Raw genomic sequence first — 14,857 nt, forward strand, 5'->3', positions numbered from 1 at the left:
TAGCACTTTGCCATTTATTTCCATGGTGAACACCTGAGTTTTTACACTATAATGGTCTATTATTGTGGTGGTATACAGCAGCTAAATTTAAAAAATGTTTTAAAAAAAACTGTACTCAGACATTATTCACTTTGATTTACTTACTTTACTGTATCAAGGTTCAAGGTTCCTTTATTGCCTTTGATGTGTTTAAAAGTCTAGCGGCTCTAGTTTTTTTTTTAACATCTATAACCCCTAAAATCATCTGAAATCAGCACAAAATTTAATCTGTTCAATTTTAAAACCATAACCTGACAATTTTAGTTTTTGATTTTGTGTGTACTTTTCTGTGTTGTTAAAAAATGGTTCATTTTATGTTATTCTGCTTTTGAATGACATTTATTTTATCCAGCCTGAAGTATTTTCAACCACACTAACATCCATGAAAAGCGCTACCCAAAACGATTTACTCTGATTTACTCTTACTACTTACTAGCTACTATCAATAAAAACATTTGTAACAGAAGCCCCGTTATTTGGTCAAAATTAAAGATAATAGAGATTTTTGGACTCTCTAAAAATTGGAGAAAACTAGCTAACTTCTTATCTAAATCTAAGTAAAAACAGCAGACTGTAAAGAACCTTTGGGCACATTTTTGCTGATGAGCTCTGGAAAGAAATTGAGGTAAGATCTAGAATAACAATTGGGATTTATTAAATATATTAATGTCATTTATGTAAATATTAGCAAAGACCCTATATGTTGCTTTAATAATAATAATAATAATGCATTTTATTTGAGGGCACCTTTCAGAAACCCAAGGTCACCTTACAAAAAACAAAATTAATAAAAGGAACAGTAGTCATAACATACACAAAATAAGTTAAACTTACAAAACAGAGCTTGACAACAGATAAAATCAGCATTAAAGCGAATACACCAGTTTAAACAGATGTGTTTTGAGCTGTGTCTTAAATACGGAAAGGGAGTCAATATTTCTTAGTGCAGGAGGAAGAGAGTTCCAGAGCTGAGGAGCAGAGCGACTGAAAGCTCTGTTCCCTATAGTAATAAGGTGTGAGGACGGAACAGTAAGATGAATAGCAGATGATGATCTGAGAAGGCGGGAAACAGTGGTGATATGGAGCAGGTCACACAAATATGAAGGAGCAGATTTATGGATACACTTGTATGTAAGAAGTAAGCTTTTAAAATTTATCCTGGCTTCTACGGGCAACCAGTGAAGCTGCTGAAGAACTGGGGTAATATGAGCTCTTGATGGAGTGCAAGTTATGACCCGAGCTGCAGAATTTTGAAGAAGTTGGAGTTTATGAAGGGACCTTTTAGGGAGACCAAATAGGAGGGAATTGCAGTAATCAATACGGGACGTAATAAGACTATGGACAAGGATGGCAGAAGCATGGGGAGTAAGGAAGGGACGGAGTCGGTTAATATTACGTAAGTGGAAGTAAGCGGACCGGGTTATGTAATTAATGTGAGACTGGAATGAAAGAGTATTATCAAGTATGACACCCAAACTCTTAACCTGAGGGGAGGGAAGGGTGGGAGAATTTTCAATGTTAATGGAAAAACCGTGGGATTTGGTTATAATAGATGGTGTACCAACAAGTAAAACTTCAGCTTTATTACTGTTAAGTTTGAGAAAATTGGAGGAGAACCAGGATCTAATCTCAATAAGACAGTTTGAGAGGGAGGTAGGTGGGAGGGATGAATTGGGTTTAGAAGAAATGCAGAGCTGGGTGTCATCGGCATAACAGTGAAAATTGATATTATATTTTCAGAATATATGACCAAGAGTGAGCATGTAAGTAATGAATAAAAGAGGCCCTAATACTGAACCTTGGGGCACACCAGCAGAAACAGGATATGAAGAATGGGATTTAAATTGGATAAACTGAGTGCGGTCTGAGAGATAGGAGGTAAACCAGGTAAGTGGGGTATGATTAATACCAATGGAAGCTAACCGGTTCAGGAGAATATTGTGAGAAATGGTATCAAACGCCGCACTAAGATCAAGAAGGATGAGGATGGATAGGAGACAAGAATAAGCTGCCATCAGAAGGTCAGTGGTAATCCTTAACAGAGCAGTTTCTGTTTTATGATTGGGGCGGAAACCAGATTGAAATTGTTCATAGAGATTATGGTCATTGAGATGTAAATGAAGCTGGGCGGCGACAACTTAAGCCATTCACATGTGTCTGGGTTTCATACATAAATTTTTCTGCACCCTACATACATCTGGAAACCATAAGAGAGGCCCACGTGTCATGTTGCCATATCAACATCTTTGCATTTGTCTGAACTTGACATTATACTCCACTGCAGACAGAGACACAGCCAGCTGGAGACCTGAAAACCGAGTAGTCGTTCCCACTCTACTTCTTTGGAATCTGCGTTGTGGGGCACATGGACAGTTGGTGCTACGAGTGTAACAACTCTGTGATAAGCCCTGGGTCAGACACAGTTTTAGACGCTTACTGCCACATTTTACCGGACCAAGCACACCATCTCACATTCTCTCTGTCTATAAGCATGGAGCAAAGAAGATAAGCCATTAACTACAGGTCCTCACAGACTGACTGGATGAATCACTGTATAGCATCCAACTCACTTATGGAATTCCTCATTCAACAATCCTTACCAATTGAGCACTTTCTGGATGTATTGTACACGGTAGGAGTCCATACGTGGATTCAATCCTTTACAAAAACACAAACAGTTCTCTTCCTCACTTGCCTAAAAACTGATTATTGCATAGCTGACGTCAACAGCTTCATGAGCATTTTGAATAAAACTACAAGAGACAAGGTCAGGAAGTTCAAGTCATATATCTCCCAGCATGCCCCTCTACCTATCAAAGCTTTCCAGAAAAGGTACCTATTTTAATCAGTGGAGAGTAAAATGCCTGAGTAAATATTTTCAGAGCTAAAATTTACTTTATAAAGGAAATGTATAGTTTTTTTTATTAGTTTCATTGTTTGTTTCAGAAGTATTATTATTATTATTATTATTACACAGCAAAGACAGAATAAAACTGTCTTTCTTTGCAACGACAATAAATTTTTCTCACTAGTTGAAATGCTTAATTGTCGACACTTTTAACAAGTCATTATTTTACATGGAGCACTGTTCATGTGAGTCAACATTAAACAGTTGCTTGGTTTAGCCTACAAGAAGTTTTACAATTACTGCCTATTCTGTCGATGGTAACGGAGATTCGATATACACACACTTTGGACTCCGCAGAAAAAATATTACCGTACTGACACCTACGTGCTTAGTTTATCATGCGGAACAAAAGTTGCCTGTGCAGTTTCACATCGGTCATAAATATGTGTCGGACCATCCCACCAAACGAGGAGCAGCTGACTACTGAAAAGCATTGTAGAATCAGTTTATGTGTTGTAGATGAGTCGTTTTAGATGCTCTGTGCTGATGTACTGAAAAGGTGTACAATCAGAAGTGGTCATGCTGAATTCTTCTGACTAACGTTTTATGAAAATATGTTTGCCAAACCATTTCGTGTCAAATCCAACACCGCAATCAAAGGATCAGACAGGTGAGTCACTGCTGCTCACATCTTTAGCTGACGCTTGCTTCTTCTACATATTCACATTTATTATATGTGGTGGAGGACTCTAAACATTTTTTTAAACTGTCCAAGTATCAGACGCTGTCCTCCTCATATAACTGGAATAAATCAAAACGGAGTAGTTCTTCTCTTCAGCTTACAGTGAAGCTTCTGGTCAGTGAATGAATAGATTTAAATAGCGGCGATATATCAGTTTTTCCGTATATCTTCGTATTTGAGCTGAAAGCTCATTATTAGCTGGCACTGTCAATATCGATCAATATTTAACAAGGACAAATAATGACCATATTATTTTACTCTTATAATAATAACAATAATAATAACGCTTATTTGTATATCATTTATCACGTTTATCAAAACCAGTGTTACGAGGTGCTTCGCATAGGAACAGAATAAACGGACATACTGGGTGGAAATTATAATTTAAAAAAAAAATCAATCAAAATGTGCCGGTGTCAAAATGTAAATCCAATACAATGTGATTCCAGTAAAATTAACATTAAAATCAAAAAGTTGAAAGAATAAGGTGAAGCTAATCTATGAATGTAAAAAATATATATATCTAAAATGTATGCTAAATGTTTTTTTAAAGGTTTTCAACGTAAATAAATATTTAGCAGTGATTTTAAAGTAAACACCAGCTGGATTTCCTCAGGCAGGTCATTTCCCTCCCACTGTCAGAAAAAGTCCTGATATTAATAATTGGCACGTGTGGGAGGATCGTCAGCCAATCAGATCGTCTGTCTCTTCAAGACTATAAAAGCAGGCCTGGACGAACTGCTCAGCCTCTCTCTTCCACTCCAACTGTTGATGTTTGTCTCTTAGTTAGGTTATGTTTATATATATATTCTTGGGCTGGGCTTTAAATATACTGTCAGTTCTAAAAGAAATGGGGAGCCTGTGTAGAGGCATTAAGACTCGTGGAATATGTTCAGTTTTCTTGGTTCTTTTAAAAGGTCTACCTGTTGTATTTTGTGATTTAGTGCTTTCTGATACCTGTGTAATTATTATTAAAATAATCCAACCCAGTGGAAATTAAAGTATGAATGATAGTCTGACACTGAATCATTTTTGTAAAGTACTGATCGTATCTTTACAAAATTCCTTAGGTGATAGTAGCAGGACTGGGAAATCTTGTTTATGTTTCTCACAACTGTGATTAGATTTGAATATCACACTCAGGTCTCGGACAGCAGATGTTACATGAATGGATAAAGAACCAAGGAGAGAACTTGATGCTTGGATGCAGCTTTTCTGAACCAATGATGACATTTTTTTATTTCATCAGTTACAGAATTAGACAGTTGAAGAGGTTGGCTAAAACGTGGATTTTTCTCTGACCCAGAGCTGTATGTCATCTCTTTTATAAGATTGCTGTTATGAGATGAATAGTACCTTTGGGACATTTTGGAGTTTGGAGCTCTTGAATCATATTTCCCTCTTGCATGCAGGTTGTAACTTGGGCCCTAGGAAAAACTGAGTTTCTTAATCCTGAGTTGAGGGTACTCTGAGGTTTCTGTTACAGAAAGAATGCTAACATAAACTCTGAATCTGTGTACCTATCATGCTTGCTGTCTGGTTTTCTTCTTCAATGAACTCCTAGTTTCTCTCGGACTCCTTCTGCTGCTCCTGAATCAACTGACAAGCATTTAGATTAATTTCCTCCCTCATGAGGTCCCTATCAAATCATGCAGTGGAGTGATTTAATATGAAGTTTATGTTTTTCCAAACACCAGAATTCAAGGTCAGTCTTTATTTTTTGTACTTAGTGGAGTCCTCAGTCATCAATGTGAGGACAGACGCAGCGATTACACTGCCGATTTATTTCCAGCTCAGAATAAAATCTGTACACTACATCTTTCACAATGACTCTGTGGAGGGTAATGCAGCTGTCACACCATCAGCCAACAATAACTGTTTAAATAAAGCTTTGCACACGTAAACACACAATCATTTATGAGGTTGTAGTCGGAAAAAATGTCTGACACTGTTAAGATCTTGAACTTTATGTGAATATTTGAATAAAGATGAGACAGAGATAACTTTGAGATGATAAAACAGAGCCAAATGTAGTTTAAAGTGGGCTTTTAAAAGCAGGCTGCAGACAGTCTGACTGAATTTCATGTTGAAAGAAATCCATATGTTGAAATATAGCCATTAAATTATGTTGAGCAATATTTTAAAAAGTATAATGTTTGAAAGTTCACATTCTGAATCTGTTGGGCTCTCAGACAACACTTCTGATGACGGGACAGGTAAAAAAATAAATAAAGTTCAAATTCTGCACCATGACACATTTTCTAGAGAATTTAGGCTAAAGCAGTTACCTACCTTTTGTATTCAGTTTCTGTTCCCTGCGTTTTCTCAGTGTCACTTTAATCAGAATACTTTATTAATCCCGAAGGAAATTAGGGAAGATATCAAATGTAGATGTCGCAGTCGCATGCATCCCATCCTTATTGAATTAACTTCATCAGACACATCGTAACCATAGCCAGTATAAAAGATTTATATATTTTATGCATGCATTTGATGGCCAATTAGACCAAGCTGGTTAAAATAACTCCCCCATCCCCTTTTCTCTATCATCATGGTGCGCACTGACACTCATCCTCTCCTGATGATGACTTTCATTTACTAATCACACATGATTATCTCAGAGAGAACATGTATCTGAGATAACATTTATTTCCATTTATGAGCCAAGCGAAGAGGACCTTAATCCACTCAGAGTTTATTGAACTTGGCTCCTAAGTGGCAGTAAATAATAACCCGCTGAAAAGAGCAGATGACTATTTTTTGGCAAGGTGACAAATGAAACTAATGTTTTAGAGGAAAAGTATAGTTTTGACAAGCTATTATAGCTGATAGCTGAAAAAAAAACATATAAATAAAATATAAATTTGGATTCTAAAAAAAAAAATCTTTTAACAAATAAATGGATCAATTTCCTTGAGTTGAGCATAAAAATAGTGTGGGTCAGGGTGCAGTTAAGCCAAGCATAAACAGGGTAATCTGTTAAGATATTATCAGATAAATTGAAATGGTATATTTTTAAAACATCTGTTCGTGTGTATTTTATCTATTTCTGTGTTGTTGCCTTTAGGAGAAAGCTCAAAGCTGACTTATCCGCGGCCTTTCCTTTGCTGTCTGCTGATGAACTGTCTGAACTGGTCCCCAATAAAGAGGAACTAAATGTTCTCAAGAGTTATGCACACAAGGGAGATGCTGTGACAGTTTATGTTCTTCATAAAAATCCAGTGTTCTTTGAAGTGGATAAAAAACTTTTTCCTACCGGTAATTAAACTGCAATGAACGCACTAATATGGGATACAATGGGATGACTGATCTGCTCTTAAGTAACTTTTTTTTTTTTGTCATATTTATTAGTGTATGTTCTTTGGCGATACCCCGCTCTCCTCCCAGCCTTCAAGACATGGCCTCCTGTTCTTCAGAAATTGACTGGAGGGGCAGGTATGCTTTTTTTTTTTGAGGTGGGGGATCAGTGAATCGTGTGCAAATGTTTTGTGCAAAGTTATGAGAGAATATTGTGCTTTTCCAAAGATCTCATGCTCCCAGGTGTGGTGGTGCCTTCATGTGGTCTCCCAGATGTGAAACAGGGAGACAGCTGTGCTGTTACATTAGTGAACAACAGGTATGTTATATTAAACACTTTTGGAAGACCTTTCCTAAAAAATGTAAGTGTGACTGTGTCCTTCGGGTTGTTCCTAGAGCACCTGTTGCAGTTGGGACAGCTGCTGTGTCCACTGAACAGATGCACTGTTTGGGTATGAAAGGAAGAGGAGTCTGCATTCTTCACACGTACATGGATTATCTCTGGTGAGTCGCTTTCACCTTAAAGCATTGAATTGTTTTGAATTTAAGTTTAGTGGCATTATTGATTAGTGTCGTTTCACTCCATTAAATTGAAGGCTACAGTTGGCAGCTCCTTAGCTTAGCATGAAGACTCTAGCAGGTGGAGAATTTTTGGTGTGTTTTTTCTCAATAACTAGGGCAGTGAATGTTTGAAGTTGCGTGTCTCTCAGTGTTGGCCAAATTGGTGACCTGTGCTGGGTGTATCCTGGCTTGCACCTCTGACAGCTGGGTGTTGGTTCAAACCTGCTTCTCAGGCTTTCTCCAGGCATGTTCTCCCTCTGCCCATGTAGGCTACTTCCCACAGTTCACAGCTTGGTTATTTAGTTTATTGGTGATTCTAAATTTGCCATTGGTTTGACAGATGATGCAAAAAGTGATGCAAAAATGGAAAAAAAAAAAAGTGATGAAAAAAAAAATGAAGCACTTACACAACAAGGACCACCTGTCTTCTTTTCCTTATGAGGATATTCCAAAAACAGTGAAGATGAAACTGATAACATTTGATCATTGTTTGTTAGTGATGCACATTATGTTTTTGCACATCATGTCTGCCCGTCCCACTCTCCTAAACGCAGTGGCTTTGAAATTTATCAAGGCTTTTTCGGAAATGAACTCATGACATTTTGGCTATAAAAGGTCCTTTTGACCTCATGTCCATCCCATTCCTGTGACTATATCAGGAACGCTTGGTGAACTTCAGATTTGGCATGAATATTTATTTGGACTCAAACATCAACAAATTAGAGTTTGGTAAATTGGGAAAAAATTCCCGCAAATAAAATGACATTCTGAAATAATGACATTTCACATTTGATTAGATATTGCATTAGTGATGCTTATATTTAGTGCCCATCTATTAGTTTAATTTAATCTTCATTACACACAGTGCACTCACGGGACACTTCATTAGGTACACCTTGCTAGTACTGATTTGAACCCCCTGTTTTGCCTTCAGAACTGCCTCAATTCTTTATAGCAAGGACTCAACCAGGTTGTGGAAACATTCCTCAGAGATTTTGGTCCATATTAATTTGTTGGCAGCACATCCATGATACAAATCTACTGTTCCAGCACATTCCAGAGGTGCTTTATTGGATTGAGATCTGGTGACTGGAGGCCAACTGAGTACAGTAAACTGTTCAAGAGCACAGTTTGAGATGATTTGAGCTTTTTGACATTTATTTTCCTGGCAGCAGACGTAAAAAGGTGGATACCCTGTGGTGATAAATAGGCAGGCATGGTCACCATCAATAGCCAGATAAGCTGTGGCATTTCCATCACCAGCAGCCTGAACCAAGGCAAAAGTTATCCATGCTTTCATGTTGTTTATGACAAACTCTGACCTTACATTTGAATGTTGCAGCAGAAATGGAGAGTCTCCAGACCAGGTGACACTTTTCCGTCCAATCTGGGCGAGCCCATGTGAATTCAGTTTCCTGTTCTTAGCTGACATGAGTCTCACTTTTTGTGGTCTCCTGCTGCTGTAGCACATCTGCTTCAAGGTTTGACGTGTTGTGCATTTAGAGATGCTCTTCTGCATTATAAGTGATTATTTGATTTGAAGTGTTCTCTTCATCAAAGGAGTCTGGCCTTTCTCCTCTGACCTCTGTAATAAAGAAGGCAATTTGTGTTACTGAATAGCTGAATAACTGTATCCAGTAAAGTGGCTACTCATTAGAACTGTTTAAAATAAAAGTACTGATGCAGGTAAAAAGGACTGTATTTTGTTTGTGGTGAGTTTGTCCGATTTGAGTTTGAACAAGCATTCGTTTAAACTGCAAGTTGATTGGCTGGTGGAGGCAAAAAGTCAAAATGCTCTAATGCCAGTTTCATATCCTTTTCAGGGCTTTTGGAGATAAGTCAGGTCCTCCTTCTTTACCAGATGCAGAAAGTGAAGCACATGGGGAGAACGGTGAGGAATGTGAAATCAGTGACAAAGAGGAGGAGGAAGTTGATAAGTGTGTGGAGGAGCAGCACAGTCCAGAGGAAACGGTCACAGATCAAGCCCAGTCTTGTTTTGAGGAGCTGAGCTTAGTTGAACAGGATGAAGAGAAGGGCGAAAAGAACAATGAGGAGGAGGAGGAGACCCAGGATGAGCAGAAAACACCACAAGGTACCAGATGTACAACAAAAGTCGCCTTGAGGCTTGAGGTGACTTTTGAATAGATGTAATCAAATTCTCTCACATATTTTCCTTGATGTAACAGGATGATGGTAAGTGCAAGGATCAGAAGTGTTATTAATAAAAATGAAGTTATAGATTTACCATTAAATTACTTCCCACCAAAGTTGTTCTGAATCTGCTTTTAATAATACTTCGCCAAAACCTCATAAATACTTTAATCCCCGATTTAAATCTGATTGACGTAATGACTACTAAATGGTTGCAGGGCAGGCTTGATGACTTTGTTGGGGTTTTTTTTGTGAACATGTGGTTTTGTTATGTTAATTCAGCTGTGGAATACTTTTTTTTTTTTTTTTGCATGCTCAGAGAAAAGTATGTAATACAGGTCATGCCTTGTTTTCACAGAGGTAATGGACGCCATGCTGTTGCAGTGCTTTCTTCATGCCTTAAAGAGCAAGGTGAAGAAGTCAGAGCTCCCCCTACTGACGAGTACATTTCTCCGCAACCATATGTTTTCTTGCTGGTAATGTATAAATCACCTTTGTAGAAGTTTTAAGGGGAAAGAAAAATTATTGCTGAAAACACCTTGTATTTTTCAGCCCAAGTGGAAAGCAACTTGATATCAAGAAGTCGAGCTATAAGAAGGTATCATGTGTCCAGCTTGTGACATTGAACACATTTTAGTATGAAATGCATAACCTCATCAGTATGTGTGTCTTTTCTAACAGCTCTCCAAGTTTCTACAGACAATGGAGCAACGGTATAACATCGTGCGAGTAAAGGAACTCACCAAGGGTGTGGAGAGTATTGTGGAGGTGGACTGGAAGAATCCAGAGTGAGTCGAGGGCTTTTTCAAAATAAAGAAATTCTTCATAGGGATTGAAACTTGCAACCCACCCACATTCAGCAAGGCTAGCTCTGTGTTTGTACTTTGTATTACTGTTGCCTTGTTTTTTTGTAGACTGCGTTCCTTCAGCTTTCCCGAGGACACAGATGTTGAATCGACTCCACTGCCGGATGGAGAGGAAGGAGAAATTCCGTATCATCCTCCAGAGATCACAACTCTATACTCTGTGTCTGCTCGGCTGGAGCCTCTCTTTCTGAATGCAAACAAGAGGTCTGTATATTTTCCTAACCCTGCCTCTTCATACTTCCTCCTGTTCGCATGGGTCGGACAGCAGGGGGACATAGCAGGGAGAGTTGGAGCTTGTGTTTCTTTAAAAGAGACACTGAATCCCAAGCAACTCCGGAGAGCTGCTGATAATTGGCCTCACCCTCTGACCAACCTGTGAACTGATAGGGCAATATTTGTCTTACACAAGCTGAAGAATTCCTGGTCTTTAGCTGCGTCTGAAATCACACGTTTGATTGCTAATTTATTGCTCCATCTATAGTTTTCAAGTAGTTTTCCCCATAGGGACCCATAAATTCTGGAATGGAAAAATGGTTTCCATTGTAAATTGGGGTTTTTGACAGAAGGTTTTTCATTTGCTTTTTTCCCATCTATGAAAAGCCATGTGTTACTAATAGTACATCATCAGTACTGTAGAGTTTTCTTAGATCAAACGTAGCAAATTGCGCTAAAACAGAAATAGTAGTTTTCTTGGAAGATTCAGTGAACTGCCAGTTGTCATGTTCTTTCTAAGAACTACAAGCAGCCTTTCTGTCATGCAATATATTATTTTCATAATAAAATTAATTTGTTAAACTTTACAATTTCCCTTCAAACTGCTATAAGTTCAAGGATCTTCTCTCACTGAAACAACTCTGAAAATAAAGCCAAACAATAGCAGGTGCAGCATCATTTTTATATGTGTAACATCATTTTTTTAGCATGTTTATCAAATCAACAAATACCAGGACATTGACCCTTTTCTCTTTTTCACTCATCTAAATGATTTTCCTCAGTTCTTTGTTCCTCCATACCGAGGTTTTTGTCAAAGCTGCTGGCTTGTGGCTCTGGATAGCTTTAGCTTTTAGCCACTTTGTCTGTGTTAGGTTCTTTAAAATGTCCGTGCAGCTGGGTGAGGGTGATTGAAGGGTCGCGTTAGGTTTACTTTGTGTCTTCATCACGCTATGGGCCACAGCCTCACACTAATAACATGTGGCTGTAAGATTGTGAGCAACTATTAGCCTGCGACGCCATGTGCATGTTGCACATGTTGTTGCACATGCATGAAATAGAGAGGCTCATAATCGAACATACATCAGGCTGACCAGCTGGTCACCAGTCCAGGTCAAGAACACAGAAAATTGTCCTGACTCTGCTCCCTAGCTCAGTGGATGGGTGCATCTCTGTAATTGTTGCCCAGCTGCCACATTGTAAAAAAATTGCAACTCATTCAGCCTCTTACCACACATCTGTCTTCTAAAGTGGAGATGGCAAGTTAACACGAATAAAGCAAAACGCATGACAATGCTTTCTAAAAAGAACTGCCCCCTGCTGAATAACTTGGTTTGATCTTCCTCCTAGTGTGCTTTGTATGGTGACCACTCATCGTGGGAATTGTAGGCGTTCCCAGCTTAGGTTTTAATATCCAGGAGCTTCTAGTACGGTGCGTGACCTGTTGTGACAGGTGAAATGTTTATACTGATTCTGAAAAGGGTTATTGTCTGAATTCTTGGAGGGCAGTGTAATTCATATAAAACAATCCCTTGAAATATCCAATGAAATGACTATATACTGAAACAATCTTGGACTGAGATTTTTTTAAATAAATTTAAATTAGCTTCAGAAGCTTCTGTGGAGAACCCACACTATTACTCCAAGGACTGTTTGTTTATATACTAATTAGCCAGAACATTAAAACCACCAGTGTAGGTCTACCAAAACAGCTCAGTTAGCCACAGGCGGTCAGGAGCATTTGTTTGGGTAAAATGCTCAAGTACCTCAAATAATCAACAACCCTGCATCTGTTTTCCTGAGCTTTAAATCTCTTAGCCTTAATTTAAATACTTTGAGTAAAACTGTCTTGGCAGCCGGGGATCGGTCCGCCAGGGCCCTCCGCTCCTGGCTGTCGCCTGGCACACAATGCACCCGACCCCTATGGCGCCTCCTGCGGGTGGTGGGCCCATGTCTCCTCTTCGGGCTGTGCTCGACCTCGGGCACCCTCCCCGGGCTTGGCTCCAGGGCGGGGCCCCGGTAACCCTATCCCGGGCAGGGTAAACTGTTCCCCTGATGTTTTCTTCATAAGGGTCTTCTGATTCGCTCTTTGTCTGGTCCCTCACCCAGGACCAATTTGCCATGGGAGACCCTACCAGGGGGCAAAAGCCCCCAGACAACATAGCCCCTGGGATCCCTGTGACACACAAACCCCTCCACCACGATAAGGTAGCGATTCACGGAGAGGACGAGTTCCTGCCCCAAGTGGAGGAGCTCAAGTATCTCGGGGTCTTAATAATAATAATAATGGATTGCATCTATATAGCGCTTTTCAGGATCCTTCAAAGCGCTTTACAATGCCACTATTCATTCACTCTCACATTCATACACTGGTGAAAGCAGCTACAGTTGTAGCCACAGCTGCCCTGGGGCAGACTGACAGAAGCGAGGCTGCCATATCGCACCATCGGCCCCTCTGGCCATCACCAGTAGGCGGTAGGTGAAGTGTATTGCCCAAGGACACAATGACCGAGACTGTCCGAGCCGGGGCTCGAACCAGCAACCTTCCGATTACAAGACGAACACCCAACTCTTGAGCCACGATCGCCCTTGTTCGTCTTGTTCGCGAGTGATGGGAGAAGGGAGCCGGAGATTGACAGACGGGTTGGTGCTGCGGCCGCAGTGATGCGGACGCTGCACCTGTCCGTCGTGGTGAAGAGAGAGCTGAGTGTAAAAGCGAAGCTCTCTATTTACCAGTCGATCTACGTCCCTACCCTCACCTATGGCCACGAACTGTGGGTAGTGACCGAAAGAACGAGATCGCGGATACAAGCAGCAGAAATGAGCTTCCTCCGAAGGGTGGCTGGCCTCTCCCTTAGAGATAGGGTGAGAAGTTCGGCCATCCGGGAGGGGCTCAGAGTAGAGCCGCTGCTCCTCCGCATCGGAAGGAGCCAGCTGAGGTGGTTCGGGCATCTGACAAGGATGCCTCCTGGGCGCCTCCTGGGTGAGGTGTTCCGGGCATGTCCCACTGGGAGGCCCCGGGGCAGACCCAGGACACACTGGAGAGATTATATCTCTCGGCTGGCCTGGGAACGCCTTGGTGTTCCCCCGGATAAGCTGGAGGAGGTGGCTGGGGAGAGGGAGGTCTGGGCTTCTCTGCTTAGGCTGCTGCCCCCGCGACCCGGCCCCGGATAAAGCGGATGAAGATGGATGGATGGATGGATGAGTAAAACTGCTGATTCAAGTTTAAATCTGCAGTTTTTTTCTAGCTGTGTTGCTTTATATAGATTAGTCTATTAGGAAATAAACTCATCAAAAGAAAGTAGATATTTTTATTAAAGCTTAGGTAGCCTTTATAAGTTTTTCTCATTTGTATTGATCGGTGATACTAATGTGTGCTTTGTTGCCTCTTTAGGAAAGGAGCTACACTGCATCCTGCTGAAGTAAGAAGTATTGTCACGGAGTATGTGAAGGACAATGAGCTGGTGGATGAAAATAATAAGAAGTAAGAGGCTGTTCAAAACTCTACTGTGATTCAGAGTGGATATTTGAAAAACCACAGACAGAAGAACACAGAACAACTAAACATTGAAAACCTGGAGACCACGCTGCTGAGTTGAACCGGGCGTGGTGGTGAACAGCAGACTCACTGACTATTAAATACAGAACTGACCTTAATAACATTATAATGAGCTAAAATGTTTAAATGTGACTCTGAGACTCCAAAAAACATCTCATGTTTCCTTTTCTAATAATTTGTTCCTCATCTGATGTGAAACAAACTAGCAGTGATTTATGGGAGAAAATAAACTATCTGCCACAAAGCTGGCATGGCTTAACAGTGCAGCATGCTCCCTGTTTAGTGCCATCCCTCAAGCCTCACTATTTTTGTCCTCCTTACTAGTTACGTGACCATCAACCCAACTCTGTGTGACTGCTTACTGGAGAAATCAGAGTATCAGGAGGTAGTCTCTCTCAAATGGGATGACCTCTTTAGCAGGTAAAGACAAACTTTTTTTAAAGCGCTGTGTACAACATTGAACATGTTGCTTTTTGAAGTACTGTACACCACCCACACTTAAAAACAGCTGTACTAGAAATAGACAAAAATAGTTTGCATTTCTGTATAGGGCTGTGTGATGTGACCAAATTTCATATCCCGAT

General features: G+C 40.2%; 1 protein-coding gene across 2 annotated transcripts in view; it reads left to right on the top strand.

Annotated features, from left to right (window-relative positions):
- Nucleotides 1-3,333: 3,333 nt before the first annotated feature.
- The window catches only part of eif2d (eukaryotic translation initiation factor 2D), a 61,171-nt gene continuing 49,647 nt past the window's right edge, over nt 3,334-14,857 (top strand). For both annotated transcript variants that reach the window (XM_080898586.1, XM_080898587.1), the window contains exons 1-12: nt 3,334-3,557; nt 6,697-6,887; nt 6,981-7,064; nt 7,155-7,245; nt 7,323-7,430; nt 9,311-9,579; nt 9,997-10,114; nt 10,191-10,236; nt 10,320-10,426; nt 10,553-10,708; nt 14,109-14,198; nt 14,598-14,693. In XM_080898586.1, the coding sequence (XP_080754712.1) occupies nt 3,502-3,557; nt 6,697-6,887; nt 6,981-7,064; nt 7,155-7,245; nt 7,323-7,430; nt 9,311-9,579; nt 9,997-10,114; nt 10,191-10,236; nt 10,320-10,426; nt 10,553-10,708; nt 14,109-14,198; nt 14,598-14,693 (1,412 nt within the window). In that variant the 5' untranslated portion in view covers nt 3,334-3,501. The remainder of the gene's footprint in view (nt 3,558-6,696; nt 6,888-6,980; nt 7,065-7,154; nt 7,246-7,322; nt 7,431-9,310; nt 9,580-9,996; nt 10,115-10,190; nt 10,237-10,319; nt 10,427-10,552; nt 10,709-14,108; nt 14,199-14,597; nt 14,694-14,857) is intronic.

This window comes from Rhamphochromis sp. 'chilingali' (genome assembly GCF_963969265.1).
Source record: "Rhamphochromis sp. 'chilingali' genome assembly, chromosome: 12".
NCBI lineage: Eukaryota > Metazoa > Chordata > Actinopteri > Cichliformes > Cichlidae > Rhamphochromis > Rhamphochromis sp. 'chilingali'.